The following is an 18907-nucleotide window of genomic DNA, read 5'->3' on the forward strand; positions in this document are numbered from 1 at the left end:
CTACATAATACCATGACGATTTATAGCACTATTTTGAATAAACGAACCTTATGTAACTAGAAAAGAACGCTTCGTGGAAGTTTTTCAATGATGAGAAATAGCGCCTCAAGTTCTATGCGAATGCCTATGCGTTCGAAAAGTTCCTCTCCTGGCCGGTCATGTGAGTGATGATAAATTTCTATTGGTTTCAATTATAGTAAGAAAAAATGCAATGGAAAAATATGGAAAAGCAGTAACAGGATTTTCACTTGACACTTCAGCGTAAGTATTTATACCTGCTTGTTCCAGCTTCGTAGAGATCTGGAAACAAATTACCGAACCATGAGGAACTTAGAGAATGAATATATTAAAAGTCTGCAACAACAGATTTATCTTTTGGAGCTTGAAAACAACTACATTCGACATCAAGCTGCCGAAGTGATGGATAAACAACCTTTGATGGTTTGTGAGGCATCGAATTCCTTGAAAAAGCTAAAAGTGCGTGTGTGAAATAATGGGTGTCATATGCTAAGTGTCTGAATAACTCACTGTTAAATTACATTGACAGCTCAATCTTTTGGTTTGCATTGACAGGAACAGATCGTGCACTTATTATAAATTTTGAGTCGTTTATGGTGGTGACATGGTTTTCCTAACGTATCTCCCAGTGCTTTTCGAGGATGAAAGCATCTGATTTAACCAAATGCCATTACCTTTTAACTTGTACTGCATTTGGCAGGATTTATTCCGACAAGTAAAAGCGTTTAAAGTGATACGGTGGTTAGTAATTTACAGAACTGCTACGAATGGGTCAGCATTCAAATCATAGGGAATCCAATGAGCACAATTGAAGGTGTTTTATTTCGTTATTCCAATTAGACGCGGAACAGTGTACACAGAAACCATCATTACATATAAACATAACACTTTGTGGATAGTTTGTACTTATCAATAACTTACTGATGTAAATACTTTTGTAGGTAATAGAGTTGATGTTAATGCTTGGCTACAACTAACACATTACTGAAGACTCACCAAAAGATCATCGATACAGCCAAACTAAAACCTTTTCTCATTCTCCCCGTCTATAAGTTCCTTGGATGTGACCAACAAGGTTGACTAATTCTAGAGTAATTACAGATCTTTAGATTCTGGTTAATATGTACCACGATTTCAAAGTAAGCAAACAAATTTAGAAGTTACTTTTTTATTGTCCAACAACAAAGTAATCGAAACTTACATTTTATTTTGAATGATGTTTTAGATTTAAGAATAATACCTGGGTGGTAATATCTATAAGATGATGAAGATAATTTTGGTATAATTTAATGTTTAGGTGAAGTGAGTGATTATGTTCGATAATCAATCCAGAAACTGGAATACAATTCCACTAAGTTGAATGAAGTACAGCTTAAAAAAGAAACTTACCGGTTTTAGTTTGGGGAGGATAGGAGGTTGATTGGCCTATCAGCCTTGGCGATGGCTTTCCTTCGGATGATCTAACCTCCTTCGAACGAGTTGCTACATGTAGGTTTGATCACATGTTGCAATGAGGAGCTATACTAATTGGAGATCAGGTGGGAAAGTCGGTAGTCAGTTGACAACTAAATGGTCTTAGACTTGCAAAACTTTTCAGAGTGTCCTCATAAATATTCAACGGCTAACTACCCTTTTCTAGTCATGGGCTGACAGTTTCTGTGTAATACTCACGTTAAAGATGAATGGGCACGTTATAAAATGTCTAAGATGTCTTAGCAAGGCTAAAGGCTCTGCTTGTTGACTAGAGCTTTCTAAAACATTTAGCACTTATTGTATCGCAGTTTGAAGTGGATTTTTATATTTTTGCTAACAATTACCTCAAGATCCTTGTGTGTATCTACACAAAGAGCAGCTCAACACCACTTATCGCATACACGTCTTTATATTGATAATTATTATACATCACTATGTCCTTGAGAGCGTTTATTAGCAGCTGACAACTTTCGGGCTGTTTAGGTGATTTATGTAGGTCATTTTAAAGAGCTAAACTATCAACTTATCTTTTTATTGTTCTTTTTATTGAATATCGTTGGCACATAACAAAACTGTTGATAACAGGAGAGCAGGAAAGCAATTTACAAACGACAGAAATATTTGTGTCACGATTTTTTGTGAACTAACTAATTTAGTGGACGTCAAAATAGTGTGATCTAAATTTTGGTTTCCGGGTGTTTTGATGTGATTTAATTTTACTATAACTTAGGAAATGCAAGAAAGAACTGACGGGTTGAACCTTGAAATTCATCGTAAAGAAGCTCACATAAGTATATTACAACAGAAATTAAATCGCTGTGAAGAGAGTCTACGGGAAACCTTATGTGAGTTACCAAGGTATTGTGTTTCAGTTTTGGAATCTGATAAGAGCTGACGTTTTATCATATGATTTCACTATGTCGTTGAATAGCAAATATCAGGTTTATATTGTAAGTATTTTATCTCATGTCACTTCGAAGTTTCAGTTTCTTTACTAACAACGATCTAGAAATACTCATTGATCGACAATCCAATCCAAGTTTTAGTTCTAATACTATGTTACCGGGCTTTCCTCATCATATTCTTGTAAGTCAGTTCCCTATCCATTAATTTATGGACGACAAATAAATCAAAAGCCTTTTTAAACCTATGAAGTTGGTTTCTCCAAAGTATTTATCTGTTCACGTCACTCAATAATAAGTGGGCGCACATATTATTATGGTATCACCGAAGTATTCTTTTAAAAAAGATATAAAACGCTTTCCCAAGTCTTTTTTTATTGTTTAATAAGCCTTGGTATTTTAAAACCATCACATCTATCATAAACGATGTCTTGTTCGTTGTTTTTAGCCAGTTTTGGATTCTAACTTGTATTACATTACCAGAAATTTAACCAAAAATCTACGATTTAAGTTAAACTACTGATATTTATCATAAATCTTTCTTACAATTAATCAATTCGAATCACGCAAAATCAACAATTAGCTCAGAATATTATTTGTTTTTATATCATATGTTCTCATCAGATTCGTAAAGTCGTGATCCTATTACAATATTAAATAACAATAAGAAATAAAACTCTGGCTCTTCTAGAGTTACTGTCGGTCCCAAGCGCGAGTAAAGGAGTAGGGTTGGGTATAGGGTTAGCGACTCCATCCCATAGAAGAAATAACTCGCTAAAAAAACTCCAACCAGAAAAAATAATTCAAACCATTTAAACTCTGCCCTGGGAGTTAAAAGAATAATTATGACGCCTCATGATGAAAGCCGAAATTTTTCGGAAGTCACGGAGCCGATACACCTTCTAACAACCAGAGCGAAACTTTTTATAGGTACATGGAACGTTCGGACAATGTGGGAGACAGGGAAGACAAGTCAAATAGCAATGAAAATGAGGAGATACAAATTGGCAGTACTCGGAATCAGCTAAAAACATTGGATATAAGCTGGACAACAAAGGCTAGGTACGGGAGAGATGCTGCTGTACTCTGGTCACGAAGAGGAAAATGCTCCACATACTCAGGGAGTTGCTCTAATGCAGTCCAAAGAAGCACGAAATGCACTTGTAGGATGGGAATCTCATGGACCCAGGATAATCGAAGCATCATTCAGAACAAAGAAGGAGGGGATCACAATGATCGCTATCCAATGTTATGCACCCACCAATTATAGCAACGACAATGATAAAGATCAGTTCTACTCCAGGATGCAATCAATTGTAGCGAGGTGCTCACGAAAGTACTTCACCATCCTAATAGGAGATCTAAACGTTAAAGTCGGAATGGACAACACCGGATATGAAGATATCATGAGACAACATGGACTAGGAGGGAGAAATGAAAATGGGGAGAGATTTGCAAATCTATGTGCATTCAAAAAATTGGTTATAGGTGGCACAATATTCCTAATACACAAAGCTACAAGGATCTCACCAGACCACACCACAGCGAACCAGATTGATCAACGAATAAATTGACAGGGAGATATAGCGAACCGGAAAGACCAGTCAACGACAAAGAAGGAACGACAACCACAGAGATTCAAGGACAGAGAAAAAGATGGGCAGAATACTTCGAGGAACTACTGGATAGACCAGCTCCATTGAATCCACTGAAAACCGAAGCAGCACACACTGACCTTCCTATATCTGTCATTTCATCAACGATCGAAGAAGTCAAGATGACCGTCAGACAAATCAAAAGTGCGAAAGAAGCAGGACCTGATAATATACCAGCTGAAGCACTGAAGTCACACAGGAAAGTAACTACAAACATGCTTCACCTTCCATTCGAGATTTGGGAGAAAGAACAAGTGCCGATGGACTGGAAAGAAGAATACCTCATCAAGTTATCAAAGAAAAGAGATATGAGCAAATGTACTGTTGTCAGTACTAGAATACTTTTACAAGAAAGTGTTGCTGAACCGGGTGAAAGACTCAGTAGGCACCCAATCTCGAGATCAACAGGCTGGATTCCATAAGGATCAGTTGTGCACAGAACGAATTGCGACACTACGGATTAACGTCAAACAATCAGTTGAGTGGAACTCGTCACTATATGTCAACCTCATTGACTATGAGGTGTTTGACAGTGTGGACAGGAGAACATTACAAAAACGTCTTCGATACTACGTAGTTTCTGAGATTTTCAAGATTATCCGGAACTCATACGACGGACTACAGTGCAAATTGGTGAATGGAGGACAGCTGACAGATGCGTTTTCAGTAAGGAGCGGAGCCAGACAAGGCTGTCTACTCTCCCTCTTCCTCTTTCTTCTAGTGATTGGCTGGATTATGAAAACCACAACATCTGAGGGGAAGCACGGAATACAATCGACATCTCAGAATCAATTAGATGATTTGGACTTCGCAGATCACTTAGCCATCCTATACCATACAAACGAACAAATACTGATGAAGACAACAAATGTAGCAGCTGCCTCTGCATCAATAAGTCTCAACATACACAAGGGGAAAAGCAACATTCTCAAATACAACATGGAGAACATCAAGCCAATCATATTTGATGGGGAAACTCTGGAAGAGGTGGAAATATTCACGTACCTGAGAAGCATCATTGATGAACAATGAGGATCTGATGCAGACAAGAAGGCGAGGATTGGCAAAACAAGGATAATATTCCTTCAATTAAAGAACATATGGAACTCAAAACAACTCTCAACTAATTTCAAAGTCAGAATCTTCAATACGAACGTCAACACAGTCAGTCCTACTGTACGGAGCTGAAACGTGGAGAATTACTACATCCGTCTTCAAGAAGGTACAAGTATTTATAAACAGTTGTCTACGCAAAATACTCAACATCCATTGGCCGGATACTATCAGCAACATCATTTTACGGGAGAAGACAAACTAGCTTCCAGTCGAAGAGGAAATTAGGAAAAGACGTTGGAAGTGGATCGGACATACATTAAGGAAATCACCAAACTGGACGATGAGGCAAGACCCAACTTGGAATCTGGAAGGGGAGCGGAAATGAAGAAGGCCAAAGAACAAATTATGTCGAGAAATAGAAGCGGATGAATGTTAACTGGAAAGAACTTGAGAGGATTGCCCAGGACAGGGTTGGATGAAGAATGCTGACGGGTGGCCTATGCTCCTCCACGAGTGGTAACAGGCGTAAGCAATTATTAATATCGAGTCACGCTTTATCGAAACTAATTAGTTCACTCGCTTTGATCATTCTGATCCATTCCTTTTCTTATTCTGAATGTCTGTCTGGATAAACGAGTGTTTGAAGTAAATTCCTTCAACGTCACTCATATTTGGCTTCTTATTACTGCCATCACATAAACAGAGTTAGCCTAGCTAATATACAGAGTTAAATGGAAAATTTATGTACATAGCATATTCCTGCGGTCAAACCGAGGTCAGATAATTGGCTACAAAAAGCTTTAGGATCATTATACTATATTTCGTCTGCAACATATTCTTTTGTAAACCGTCTTTGTTCAAAAACTGACGCACCAGGTGATAGCACTTAAAATAATACTATATACTTTAACGACTTATAATTCCCTTTTATAGAAATAAAAGGACACGTAATCATATTTGAATACTCAGCTATATGTATATGTTAATGTTAACTGACTTCATACAATTGTATTATGTATTGTATAGTGTGAGAAAAGGAGCACATATTCACAACGTTTCTTATCACCTTCTTAAGAATTTAACATACTAATGTTCCTGTTCCTTCAGTAGTTCCAAATATAAATTATAAAAATTAAATAGAAGCTGCCTTGATAGGATAACCTTGAGCTCTCAGATTATGGTAAACAATAATGAGGTCACCTTCTGTTTGTCTGTTTCATTAACAAAATCACCCCCCATCCGGGGAACTCGATCTTTATACGGTTTGTTACTCAGCACCGAAAAAACCTAATTATTTTATGTTGCTGAACTTATTTTAACATATTCATATCCCTTTTCAAAAGAATACATGTTGAGAAATGTAGGCGAGTTCATAGCTCAAATAATATTAAGTGCAAATTAATTGTTAGAGTACCTTCATTATGTATAGCAGTGAGAAATAGTACTATAATTAGAAGGGGTTTCGTGGAGATTCGAACCCAGGACCTACCAGTCTCGCACCAGAGCATTTAACCGATAGACCACTAAGTCGGCATCCGTTGGTGGTCTTGCTTCAATTGACTCATGCTTTCAACTATAAAAATACTAAATCTACACAAAAACCCCTTTTCTTTTACATCTTTAACTACCCATGAAAACATCATAAATTGTATCTAAATAGTGAATATATTTACTGAAATGTTTGGGGATAAGTGATAGCAACTAATTACCAAACTGTAAATTGAATCATTTTAGTCACATCATAAATTCAAAAAGTTTTAAAGTTCAATCTAACCCATGAGCACATGATGAAACACTTTTTTTCCAAAAAATGTTGTCATGGTTACCAAATATGCGGTGTCGATATTACTATAGTTACATTTGTTTTCATGAGTTTCATGATTATATTCATATTTATAATAAGTACAACTTTTCGAAAAAACAATTATAGTACTTTTATAGTTGAAATCATAAAACAATTGAAGGTAGACCACCATGGAAAACCTGGAAGCACTGGACTGTCGTTTCGACCTATAAGGGGGACTCCTCAGCAGTCTATCGGTTAAGTACTGTGGCACGAGACTGGAAGGTCCTGGGTTCGAATCTCGCGATGCGAGATCGTGGATGCGCACTGCTGAGGAGTCCCACAATAGGACGAAACGGCCGTCCAGTGCTTCCAGGTTTTCTTTGGTGGTCTACCTTCATTTGACTCACGCTTTCAACTATGAAAATACTAAATCTCCACAAAAAACCCCTTCTGATATTAAAATTGTTCCCACTTTTGTTCTCGTTCCCTACAATACGAATTTACAATAGTGGGTATTCAACGTGTAACTCAATTGAATACATTATTTAGTTATGAGAGTAGTAATTAGTTAATAAATGCTGGGTTTTTTTTCTTTTGACTTTGAATACCAAAATGCTTATTATTAGTATATCATGATAAAGAAAAAGATGAATTAACACGTCAATCTATAACACTTCGAGGTGAACGTGAATTGGCATTACGTGAAGTTTATCAAAAGGATGAACAAATAAAAGAGTTGCAATATCAATTATCTAATCAAAAATCAACTGTAACTGCTATGGAAATACAATTAGATATTCTTAGAGCTAAAGTAAGTTGAAAGGATGTTTTTTTACTTTGTAACCTGTTCAGTTGTTTTTATTGATATTTCGTTCTGACTATACTAGGGAATAGTTGGTCAACAGGAAACCCTGGACCCGGGTTTTGTGCTACTTGGAACTCGTCAACAAGGTGTACCTGTAATTTTGAGGAAACTGGTGCTCCCTGACGGATTCGATCCCATGTCACCGACATCCTGTAGGACTGAGATGTAATCACGATTGATCACTAAGTGGTGATCAATATCATGTATGTCAAGTCCTTCTTAATACAGATTGAATGCTATCGATCAAGTTGCAATGTGGTCACTAGTCTAAGTGAGTCCAAGGGTTTCCTGTTGACCACCTCTAACTATCATCTTATCTCAACATAGTGCACGCAGTGTTGAGTCACTTAGACTAGGGACTACGTTGCAACTTGATCGATAGCATTCGATCTACACTAAGAAGGACTTGAAACATATGACATTGATCACCACTCAATGATCAATCAATCGTAAAATTTAATGTACTATTCTCGATGATGACAAGAAAATAAGCATCCAAAGAGAAAAATAACCCGAAGAAGTCAACTAACACTCATTTAAAGACGAAAAGCTGATGTTCATTACGTAATTAGATACACTCCGACGTTATTTAAAGCTAAGTCTATTGTAAATAATATATTTGTAATATCCCAATGAGTAGAAAAATTAAGTTTTTAAATTTCCTGGAGTTTCGTAACTCAGTGTAAACCGCTTCTCCAGAGAATAAATAACCAAATTAAACTAACCCAAGTTTAAAGGTTCCTTTGTGTTTAATTTATTTGAAATTATCAAGTTAAACCTTGATAATGACATCTACAATGTCTCTTGAGAAAGATTGTATTTGTCGTGATCCTAATGTTGGCTCTTTGGAGGGAATTTATGTGCAATCCTGGCTCAAACTTTCATTTGCCAGAAAAGTAAATCTTCTCTAAAACGAAGTTCACTGAAGAAGTTATGCAGATTCTCCAGTCAGAAAATATACTATAAAGGTTGTTTCAGTTACGACCAACCTATTGTATAAGTAAGATTTCTAGATTAATAAACACTAAAGACAGGATAACAATTGTTTTGTTACTACTCAAAACAAGCTTCTAATGTTAGATATCCCATGATACTACAATAATTAGGAGTCACTACTAAGTTATCTTATAACTAATAAACCAGAATAAGTCTTTGAAGCTACTCCATTTGTTCAGCCTCATGATATCCTAAAAATTGAGGTCTGATTTTCTCATATGAAAATTTTAAACTGTTTTAAGCACAAATATCACTCAAGATGGATCATGAAAAACTCCTGGGGGCTGTGTGACATATCACACTTATTATTCAAAATGATATCCGAAAATAATCTCATGGATATGCTAAGGCTTTTTTGATGTTCTGTCCTTTGAGCTGTAAAAAGTTGTATGGATCAAAGTTCGAGCATCTTTTTTTCGGTTTTTCAACTCATTGATATTTCTTAGTAAATGTATTGTAGACTTTTAAAGATCCAATATGCGCCTATATTGGTGTGTGTTACTTATAAGGACAGACATAAGTAGTATGTATCAAGAAATGGAAGTATGATTTTTACTCACAGAAGAAGAACATGAGAAGAGAAACAAAATCAACAGTCTGTGTAGCAACAGGAATGAAAGAACGATGAAGTTTGTAGGAGACACATCAAGGAAGATACACAAATAGTTGATTGAATGTAGTGTTTCCAGATTTTCAAAATACAATGTGTGATTTTGATGAATACAATATATTTGTTTTCCCCCCTACCCGAGACTTCGATTATGACACTATGAAAGTGAACTATGTACAACAATTATTAGTGATAGGTGAATTCTTTAACGCAACAGGCATCACTACCATGATGACTTTACAAAATGAGAAGATTGTCGATATCTTTGAACGTGATATTAATGAAGTCGAAAGTAATAACTAAAATGTCACTGAAAGCTTCGAAGCTTCTTTGACTCAAAAGATTCCATTTCAGTAAGTGCAAACTTAATACAGCATTTCAAAGCTTTTTATCATACTCATGTACTTGGAGATGTTTTGCTTAATTTGGAGTTTCAGTTTTAGTTTGGAATGGACAGGAGGCTTGATGGCCTGTGTTAGTCCTGGCAATGATGGTCTCTCAGCTGATCCAGCTTTCTTTTGAAAGATTCGATGGATGGAGCCTCAACCACATGCTGAGGTAATGAATTCCACTCGTTGATGATTCGATGAGAAAGTCGGTAGTCAGCTGACAAGTAATTCGTTCTGGGCTTGTGAACTTTTTTGAAGTGTCCTCGTAAATTTTCACTGTCCTTTTTAAATAGCGCGCGTGATTTATTCTATTTCAAACTTTTGAATATTTTTTTCCTTACAAGTATAGTTACTATTTCATGATTGTTTTTTGTCTTATAATTATCAGCTTGATGATGAAACTAAACGAGCAAATGATCTAGAAAGATCTTTAATTGAAAGTCGTTCAGAATTGGTTGAATTCAATACAATATTAAGACAATTAGAAGTTCATTATCAACAAGAATTAAATCGTATACAATCAACACCACAGAATGAATTTAAGGTAGGTATTATTTATTCTAAAGGTTAAGCGTTCACGCGCGAAACCGATAGGCCCTGGGTTTGAATTCTGCAAGTGGGACCATGGATGCGCATTACTGAGTCCTATTGTGGGATTCCTTAACAGTGCGCATCCACGACCCGCCTCGCAAGATTCGAACCCAGGACCTACCAGTCTCGCGCGCGAGCACTTAACCCATAGATCACTGGGCCGGCATCCTATAGTGTTTGTGTTTAACTCCAACCAATCCACGAAGTTGAACAACCGTTCACCAATTGTCTTCAGTGAGTTCCTATCTCACAACAGACCTGGTTTGAACTCCACTGGTCACTGCTTCTCACTAGAACTCCTGGATTAACTTCTCAAAGTCAGTCACCAGTGAGCATATGATTATTATTATCAGTAGGGAATTTTTGTGGGGATTTGGTATTTTCATAGTATTTATATATGACAAATAAGAGGTCGAACTGGATAAATCAGGAGACAAAAATGGAGCTAATCATGAAAACAATATGGATCATACCACTGTGAATAATAAATCAATATTATCAAGGTAGGGTTCAAAGTGGGAAAAAACTATTTCTCAATGCATAGAGGAGGTTTGATACTTTGTGTGATTGAGGCTCCAATAAACTTTAGTATACGCTCCTGAGCACTTTCATGCAACATCACGACGTCTGGTTCGATATCAATACTATGGCTCATCTTAACCGAATATTTCTTAATGGAGAAAAATGATTATTTATCAGGAACCATGTAAAAAATTTCAGTAGATATTGTCACTTGAAATTGAATAACAAAAAAAAAACAGTCTTATGTTGTCATATAATTGTCATCTTGTGAGGACGGTCCACAGGTGAACTTGAGGAAGCTCTAAGACGCTCAGAAAAAGCCGAACATATTCCATCCGATCAGCTTCTAAAAGAATATTCCAGGATAACGTGTAGCTTCCCTATTGGACAATTGCTAATAACCCCGTGTGTGCGGATTGGATAACTATTATGATGATTTTGTTTTTACTAAAAACTATAAATACTTGACAGTTTTGTACTATAATCGACACTGTTTGGAATAACATTCCTTCTACCTGTCTTCTGTCTTTTCATTTTACGACTTGGGAAAGTTCTAGTATTCGAGTGCTCAAGTTATACGCGACATATTAAGAATCTAAGTTCGAGATATAACAAATCTGGATGAAATCAAACCGATCGTTAAATCAGTAGGGGTTTTTGAGGAGATTTAGTATTTTCATAGTTAAAAGCGTGAGTCAGTTGAAGGTAGACCACCATGGAAAACCTGGAAGCACTGGACAGCTGTTTCGTCCTATTGTGGAACTCCTCAACAGTGCGCATCCACGACCTCGTTTCGCGAGATTCGAACCCAGGACCTACCAGTCTCACGCGCGAGCACTTAACCGATAGACCACTGAGCCGACATCCTATAGTGTTTATGTCTAACTCCAACCAATCCACGAAGTTGAGCAACCGTTCACCAATTGTCTTCAGTGAGTTCTTATCTCACAATACGATACAATTCCATCATTTGATAGATATGAAACAACATTAATTTTATGTTACTTAAATACTAATTGAGTAATAAAATTAATTCGTATTTGATTTTTCTTCTTATTTTCCTATGTAGGATAAAATACGTCATCTTGAACAAAAATTAAGTGATGCCTTCTTGAAATCAGAAAATGATCGATATATAAAAGATAAACAAACGGATAAAAATGATTCACTTTTAAAAGAAAATGTATATTTAAGTAATGAATTAGAAAAATTAAGAAAACTAGCTGAAGAAGTATGTTATATTCATTTATAAATGATACTTGCTTGCTTGCTTGCTTACTTACTTACGCCTGTTACCCCACGTCGAGGAGCATAGGCCGCTCACCAACATTCTCCATCCAACTCTGTCCCAACCAATCCTTTCCAGTTCTTTCCAGTTAACATTCATCCTTTTCATATCTGCTTCTATTTCCCAAAGTAATGTGTTATTTGGCCTTCCTCTTTTCCACTTCCCTTCCGGATTCCAAGTTAGGGATGGCCTCGTGATGCAGTTTGATGATTTCCTTAATGTATGTCCGATCCACTTCCAACGTCTTTTCCTAATTTCCTCTTCGACTGGAAGCTAGTTTGTCTTCTCCCGTAAAATGATGTTGCTGATAGTATCCGGCCAATGGATGTTGAGTATTTTGCGTAGACAACTGTTTATAAATACTTGTACCTTCTTGAAGACGGATGTAGTAATTCTCCACGTTTCAGCTCCGTACAGTAGGACTGACTGTGTTGACGTTCGTATTGAAGATTCTGACTTTGAAATTAGTTGAGAGTTGTTTTGAGTTCCATATGTTCTTCAATTGTAGAAATGCTAAGTGATAATTTAATTGATAATCACAAAATATTATTCAATTAATTTAATAAGTAGCAGAGTCTTGCTAGAATCTTTGAAATATTTCATAAACATTTGATTGGTAGGCTACAGGTTCGAATCAAGCTCCCCTTTTTTGATTTAGGCAGCCGGGTAGTTCTGTAATCCATTATACAACCAATGTGTACCTCAAAATTCAGCATATAAATTTGTACTGGGTCCATGAGTTAATCAAACCTATTATACGATAGAAAGACTGTAAGTGAAAAGAAGAGGAATGTAAAACTTTATCAATATTAACTAACGGACTATCCTACTCAATTGACGTCTTTTGTATATTTTTCCTACAGTGTTTTTAATTGATGACTTTACTTACAAACACTAGCTTGTTGAGTTTTAAACTTTGCTTTCAGCTGAAGGTTTTCGTCTTTATATTTACTATCTTCGGTATTCTTATGATTTAGACACACAAACATAGGTACAAGGAGGCAACAAACAGATATGCGCCACACAAATCACTTGATTTGTGTAAAGGCTGGAATACTGCTCGCGTGCGCAAACCAAAATAGGTGGTTTTCTTAGGGGGTCACAACCTAGGCCTTTGAACTAAAGGTGTAGTCCACAAAGCAGTGGAGCAATGTCAGGAGATGCAGTCCCATAGTAGCTTGTGACTAACGATTTGTTAATACGTCATTTGTTCCCTCATGATACTGGAGCTAATGTGCACCATTGGTTTGGAATCAGGGTTCTCCAACTCCACTAGATGAATCCTCTGTATCCACCAACCCGGTTAAAGTGACAAACACTCGCTTTTCGTTCTCTCAATTTTGTAAACAACAGTAATGCCATGAGAAGGCAGTGATTAGGACTTCCCTGGCAGTTGTTGTATGCGTGTGGCCATGTGAGATCATTTCAAGAGGTGGACAATCTTCAGAGGTTCATGTAGTATAAAGTTTTTACGGTCTGTTGTTTTATGTCTCGTGACTCCATCATGATCGATCAAAAAGCATTCGAATATTTCCATATTGATATTATTAAACGATCCACTGGTTCAACAACTTTTGTATTCATTAGGAAACTTAAAACTCTGATTTTAATCCTAAAAGGTATTAAGATTGTACTTAATTGCTTTATACCATGAATAGAAACATCTTAGGAGAAACACTTCTTCGTAATCTTATTACTCTACATGACTTCACTCTTTTTTAAAAAGCTTAACTTTTCGAATACGGTTAGGGTTAGGGTTTATAATCAATCGCAGTTCATAGGATCATGGTCTCAGAAATAACCAGCTCTTGTTTTGAAGTGTTTGATCTAACTCACTAACAAAGTACAGATTTTCCGAATCACCTACAAAACACAATACCAGTGTTATTCAGTAGTAAATGACATTTGTTTAAATCAAGGTAGACAGACTTATGGGGAGAATGAAGTTCAAAACTGGAACCTAGTAGTTGAAGCTCAAATGCTTTAATCGCTTACTATACTGAAGTTGATGGAGTTTTGTTGATTGATTCTTATTGACCTTAAATCTGTCAAAGAAATAAACAATGACAGATTTAAGGTCAATAAGAACTAATTAACATCGAGGTGTACAGGACAAGCTGTGAATCACATGAGGAGAAATTCAAACACTTCACTTCTACCCGAATTTTGTGCTGATGATTTCGTCCATAAGGATGACGAAAGCTCCATGACCAAACCATCCATCTCAGAGAACAAAACTCCATCAAAATCACCCACCTGAGCTACAAATCTTCTCCACTATACTGAAGTTAACATTTTATTTAAAAAGCTAATTATATATCAAAGATATAAGCTATTTTGCTCTTTGTCTTGTTAATTTCCTCTCGATGTATTGATCTGGCCAGTTGAAACTCAGACGGATGTCCATTTCTGCCACGTCCTATTTTGTTCATGTCTAAATGACTGATCAGTGCAAGTTCTGCGAAAATACAAAAAGCGAATTACCAAAATAACAAATATATTTATCAAAGTTGAAATCATGAGTCAAATGAAGCTAGACTACCATGGAAAACCTGGAAGCACTCGACGGCCGTTTCGTCCTATTATGGGACTCCTCAGCAGTGCGTATCCAGGATCCCGCACTCGCGAGATTCGAACCCAGGACCTACCAGTCTCGCGCCAGAGCACTTAACCGACTGACTCATAATTTCAACTTTGAAAAATAATGAAATCTCCATAAAATCCCTTCTAAATATATTTATATAGGTAGTTCAGTTCACAAATATACGTACCTACATACCACTAAAAATAATGAAAATTCACTCACTAATTTTATCTTTCCCTCAGTCTCAATCTTTATTTGAACGAAGTCAATTTAAACAAACAGAAGATATTGCCGAATTGAACCGATTAAAACAACGAGAAAAAGAATTAATGCATATGAATGCAATGCTTCGTCAAGACGTATTACTCAAAACTAGAGAGAATGAAAAACTTCAACAACAGGTATGTAAAAAAGGGGGGTTATTTTTCATTTATACGATAACTATTACAAATCACTCGTTAGCATTCATAATTCCACAAAGAAATAAACCCGAAAACTTCAGATCATGAGGTCAGCATTTAACCGTCAAACTACTGAGTCGCGATACCAAGGCGTAGATTTCCAACTTTAAACAATTTTGCGATATAGTACGACGATCACGTCATGTCATTTGGGATGGCTGTTTCGAGATTGACACAACTGGATTTCATTGGAACTCATCTACAAACAGGCCACTAGCGAGCACAAGACGTTTTTAAGGTTTAGTGGAGGGTATTCTCATTTGTATCTGACTTTTGTCACTGATTGACTTGAACATCCTGTTTTTGATTACTAAAAAGGGTTGTAGGTGCCCACTACAAAAGCACTTTACTCTGAAACAAAGCAGGTCTCTGACTTCTCATGAGAATAGAAAAGATCTTTTTATCAAGAAAAACTTTTTTTCTATCTTATTGGAATGTTGGGAGGGTTATCATGGTTGAAGTGCTGTTTTCACATTCAGAAGCAACTAGAATAGGCAAGAATAACAAAGAGAGACCATTATCTAGGCTTAATTGGCTAAGAGTAAGATCTGTGTAACCTGTTGATGAAATTTGCTCAGTCATTCGAAAATTTCCGCAAATCAAATGTACAGTTGGGAAATCTTACGTCATAGATGCTCCAGCTGTAGAATACGTTTATGCAAATCAAATAACATGTTTTCATACTGATTTTTATTTTTTTTTATTTGAACACATGAATATTGGTACAAAGGGGCACCAGATATATATGCGCCACACAAATCTCATTTGATTTGTGTGAGGGCTGTGATACTAACTAGGTGCCCAAACCGAAGCCGGTGGTTTTCTAAAAGGGCCACACCCGGAGCCTTTAACCTAAAGATCTGATCCACAAGGCAGTGGAGCAACGTAAGGAGATGCAGTCCCATGGTAGACGGTGACCAACTATTGATTCATACGCCATTTGTTCCCTCAGAATACTGGAGCCCATGTGCACCATTGGTTTGGAATCAGGGTTTTCCAACTCCTCTAGGTGGACGCGCCATTTCCACCTACCCGGTTAAAGCGCCGGACATTCGCTTTTCGTCTTATCAATTTCGTAAAGTACACTCCCTCCACGAGAAGGCAGTGAGTAGGACTTCCCTGTCAGAGGCTGTATATACTCGTGGCCATGTGAGAGCATTTGGAGAGGGAGAGCGGACTCTCCCCGCTCTTGGTCGTACTAGGGCATTTGGGGGTTGAATTTCCTAGAAGGTACACAAATGTTGACAACAAAGTATAGACAGAATCATAAAGAGAAGAATCTCACTAATGAATACATCTGAACGTTTTGTAGTTTGAAACAAAAAAGACTACCATTTACATTAGTGTTTCTTTCTGGTTTTTATACATGATAATTTGCTAAGTACGTTTTATCCAAATTGAATTAGCTTGTTTACCAAGAAAAAACGTCTGATAGCTTGTTATCAGGAAAACAAATTCAACCAGATTTATCTCAACAGTTTGAAGCTTTAAAGAAGGAACGTCAAATATTTATTGAAAGTATGAACAAGATTAATGAACAGGTATGTCTCATATATGTAAAATGAATACATTCTTAGAAATTTAAAAGATGATTCAGAATATATCAGACAATTTATGCCTCATCCTTACCTATTTGGCATAGGCTGCTGCTACCCTGGTTGTCTTGACCTGCATTTGTAGGTGTATATGGGATCGGAGGGCTACGTCGTCTGTGAAGTTCAAATCGTCTAGTTGCATCCAAGCTGTCCACTTTATTCCGTGCATCCTCTCAGATGTGAAGGTCTTCATAATCCAGTAAGCCACCAGAAGAAAGAGCAGCCTTGTAGCTGTTCTGTAGCCTGTATCTCTGTTAGTGTTAGTGCCGGTCCCAATCCCGGGTAAAGGAGAGAAGTTGGGTTTAAGATCAGCATCTCCATTCCGCAGAAAACAACCAGAATAAACAAATTAGACAGCTATGCAATGGTCTCAAAATATTCTTGGTCAGTGTCAACAGGCATATCCATCGTTGATGTGATATATTTGGTGTTCTCCCTTTCTAGCTGGAGCTTGAAATTAGCTATCGACGACATGGATGTATTTAGGGATGAAGATCACTATGAGGAAAAGTTTACGAAGCATACATAAGGACATCGAAGCCGAGTGGTCAGAGCATTGTAACGTTTGAAGTAACAACTTTAAGAGAGCTACTGGAAGTTGTCCTAATTTATTCAAGTTATTAGCAGGAGGAAACCATTGGTACAGTGACACAACTTCAGGATTATAACGTGTTGGTTATTATTTTACAAATATGTTTCAAACGCTGGGTAGAGAAATGGCTAGTCACTCCATTGAGATTATAAGACGATCTTTCTGCTTTGTTTATAACTGCCAGTTTCATCCGGTTTCTATATTCCTTTTTAAGTTTTCTGTTGTCAACATTCTAAAATCAATTTCAAATGAAGTACGTCATGACATATATGTTATCTGGACACAGACCTTTCGATCTCTAGTATCGACGATATTGAATGATAAACAGCGTATGACGAATCGAGTAAAGATGGAAAATTCGGACTACTGGTTTGCAATTCACTTCGATACCAGAAGATCGTCAGGCAGTTAAAGCCTAGGAAACCTTAACAAAAATAAAAGCCGTCCTGTGCTTTTTGTTTCTCGATGTTTCCTTAGCCTTACTCAGTCCATGATAAAAGTTATTCTAAAAAATAAGATCGCAGGTGAATAGGTAGGGTTAGTACCAACCAGTATATATGAAGTCGACTTTCATATGAGCTGAATAGGTGCAATAATCTCAAGACAATATCGTAACGACGATTACCTTTATCTTGTAAATATTATGTAACTAGAAATACAGAAAATGGTAGTATTAAGAATTCAAATCATAAAGACGTATTGTGGCGTGGTCTACTTATATCCATGTAAGTAGTATATGGTGATGGTCAGACATAGAATGTATTTTGGCAGAAGATCGATAAGGAACGAACAGGAATAGAAGCGCAATTGGTTGGAAAATGCATGAACAATGAAATCAGAGAAGACGGACTGATATTTGCAGAAGGAACAGTTAAGATATGAGACAATTGATTGTTATTTTGCAAATTAACTACTGTTCACTGTATGGTTATCAGAATTTAGTGATATAGTCTGTAATTTGTGCTTAAATACATTCAATTATCCCCACCCGCCTTCTCGTTCAATACATTTGGTGTCTCTGCCAACCTGGAGGAGGAAGGGTGCTGTTCTGCGGACACCGCTGCGGGCCTGAAGTCAAGGTGCTGGTTAGGGCAGTCTAGTGCGGAGATGTGACAGTATTACCTCATATTGTTATACATTTATTTCCATTGTATTTAAGAGCATTTAGTACGTGTAATAAAGTTCACCGAATATACATTGAGCAGCACTTACCCAGTTTAAACAACAACGATTTTGATATATAATAAGCATAATAGCATAATTAAATTCTTTCTTTATAAAAATCCTCCATTTCAGATTGCTGAACAAAAAATAAAAATTGATCGATTAGAACAAGAGAAGACCAGGTTCTTGAATAATGATCATTTGATAAACAAACAAACGAATAGCAATGATAATATAAAATTATTATTGAATGAAGAAAATCTATCCCCTATAAACATCAATAAAGCGAATACATCACCAACACATCGAAAACCAGTAGATGAAGCAATTATTCAAGCAATTCAAAGACCTAGAAAGTGA

The 18907-nt window shown here is 36.6% G+C and overlaps 1 protein-coding gene across 1 annotated transcript; it reads left to right on the forward strand.

The window, feature by feature from the left end:
* Nucleotides 1-90: 90 nt before the first annotated feature.
* On the forward strand, nt 91-18907 carry Smp_026820 (Centrosomal protein of 135 kDa (Cep135 protein) (Centrosomal protein 4), putative; the record flags this gene model as incomplete). Its single annotated transcript, XM_018791804.1, has 10 exons — nt 91-160; nt 198-261; nt 297-477; nt 2222-2336; nt 7517-7701; nt 10139-10294; nt 11933-12094; nt 14978-15136; nt 16603-16737; nt 18680-18907. 10 exons carry the CDS (start codon nt 91-93, stop codon nt 18905-18907), a joined length of 1455 nt encoding a protein of 484 aa, XP_018645030.1.

Source organism: Schistosoma mansoni (assembly GCF_000237925.1).
Source record: "Schistosoma mansoni, WGS project CABG00000000 data, chromosome 1 unplaced supercontig 0071, strain Puerto Rico, whole genome shotgun sequence".
NCBI classification, from domain to species: Eukaryota; Metazoa; Platyhelminthes; class Trematoda; order Strigeidida; family Schistosomatidae; genus Schistosoma; species Schistosoma mansoni.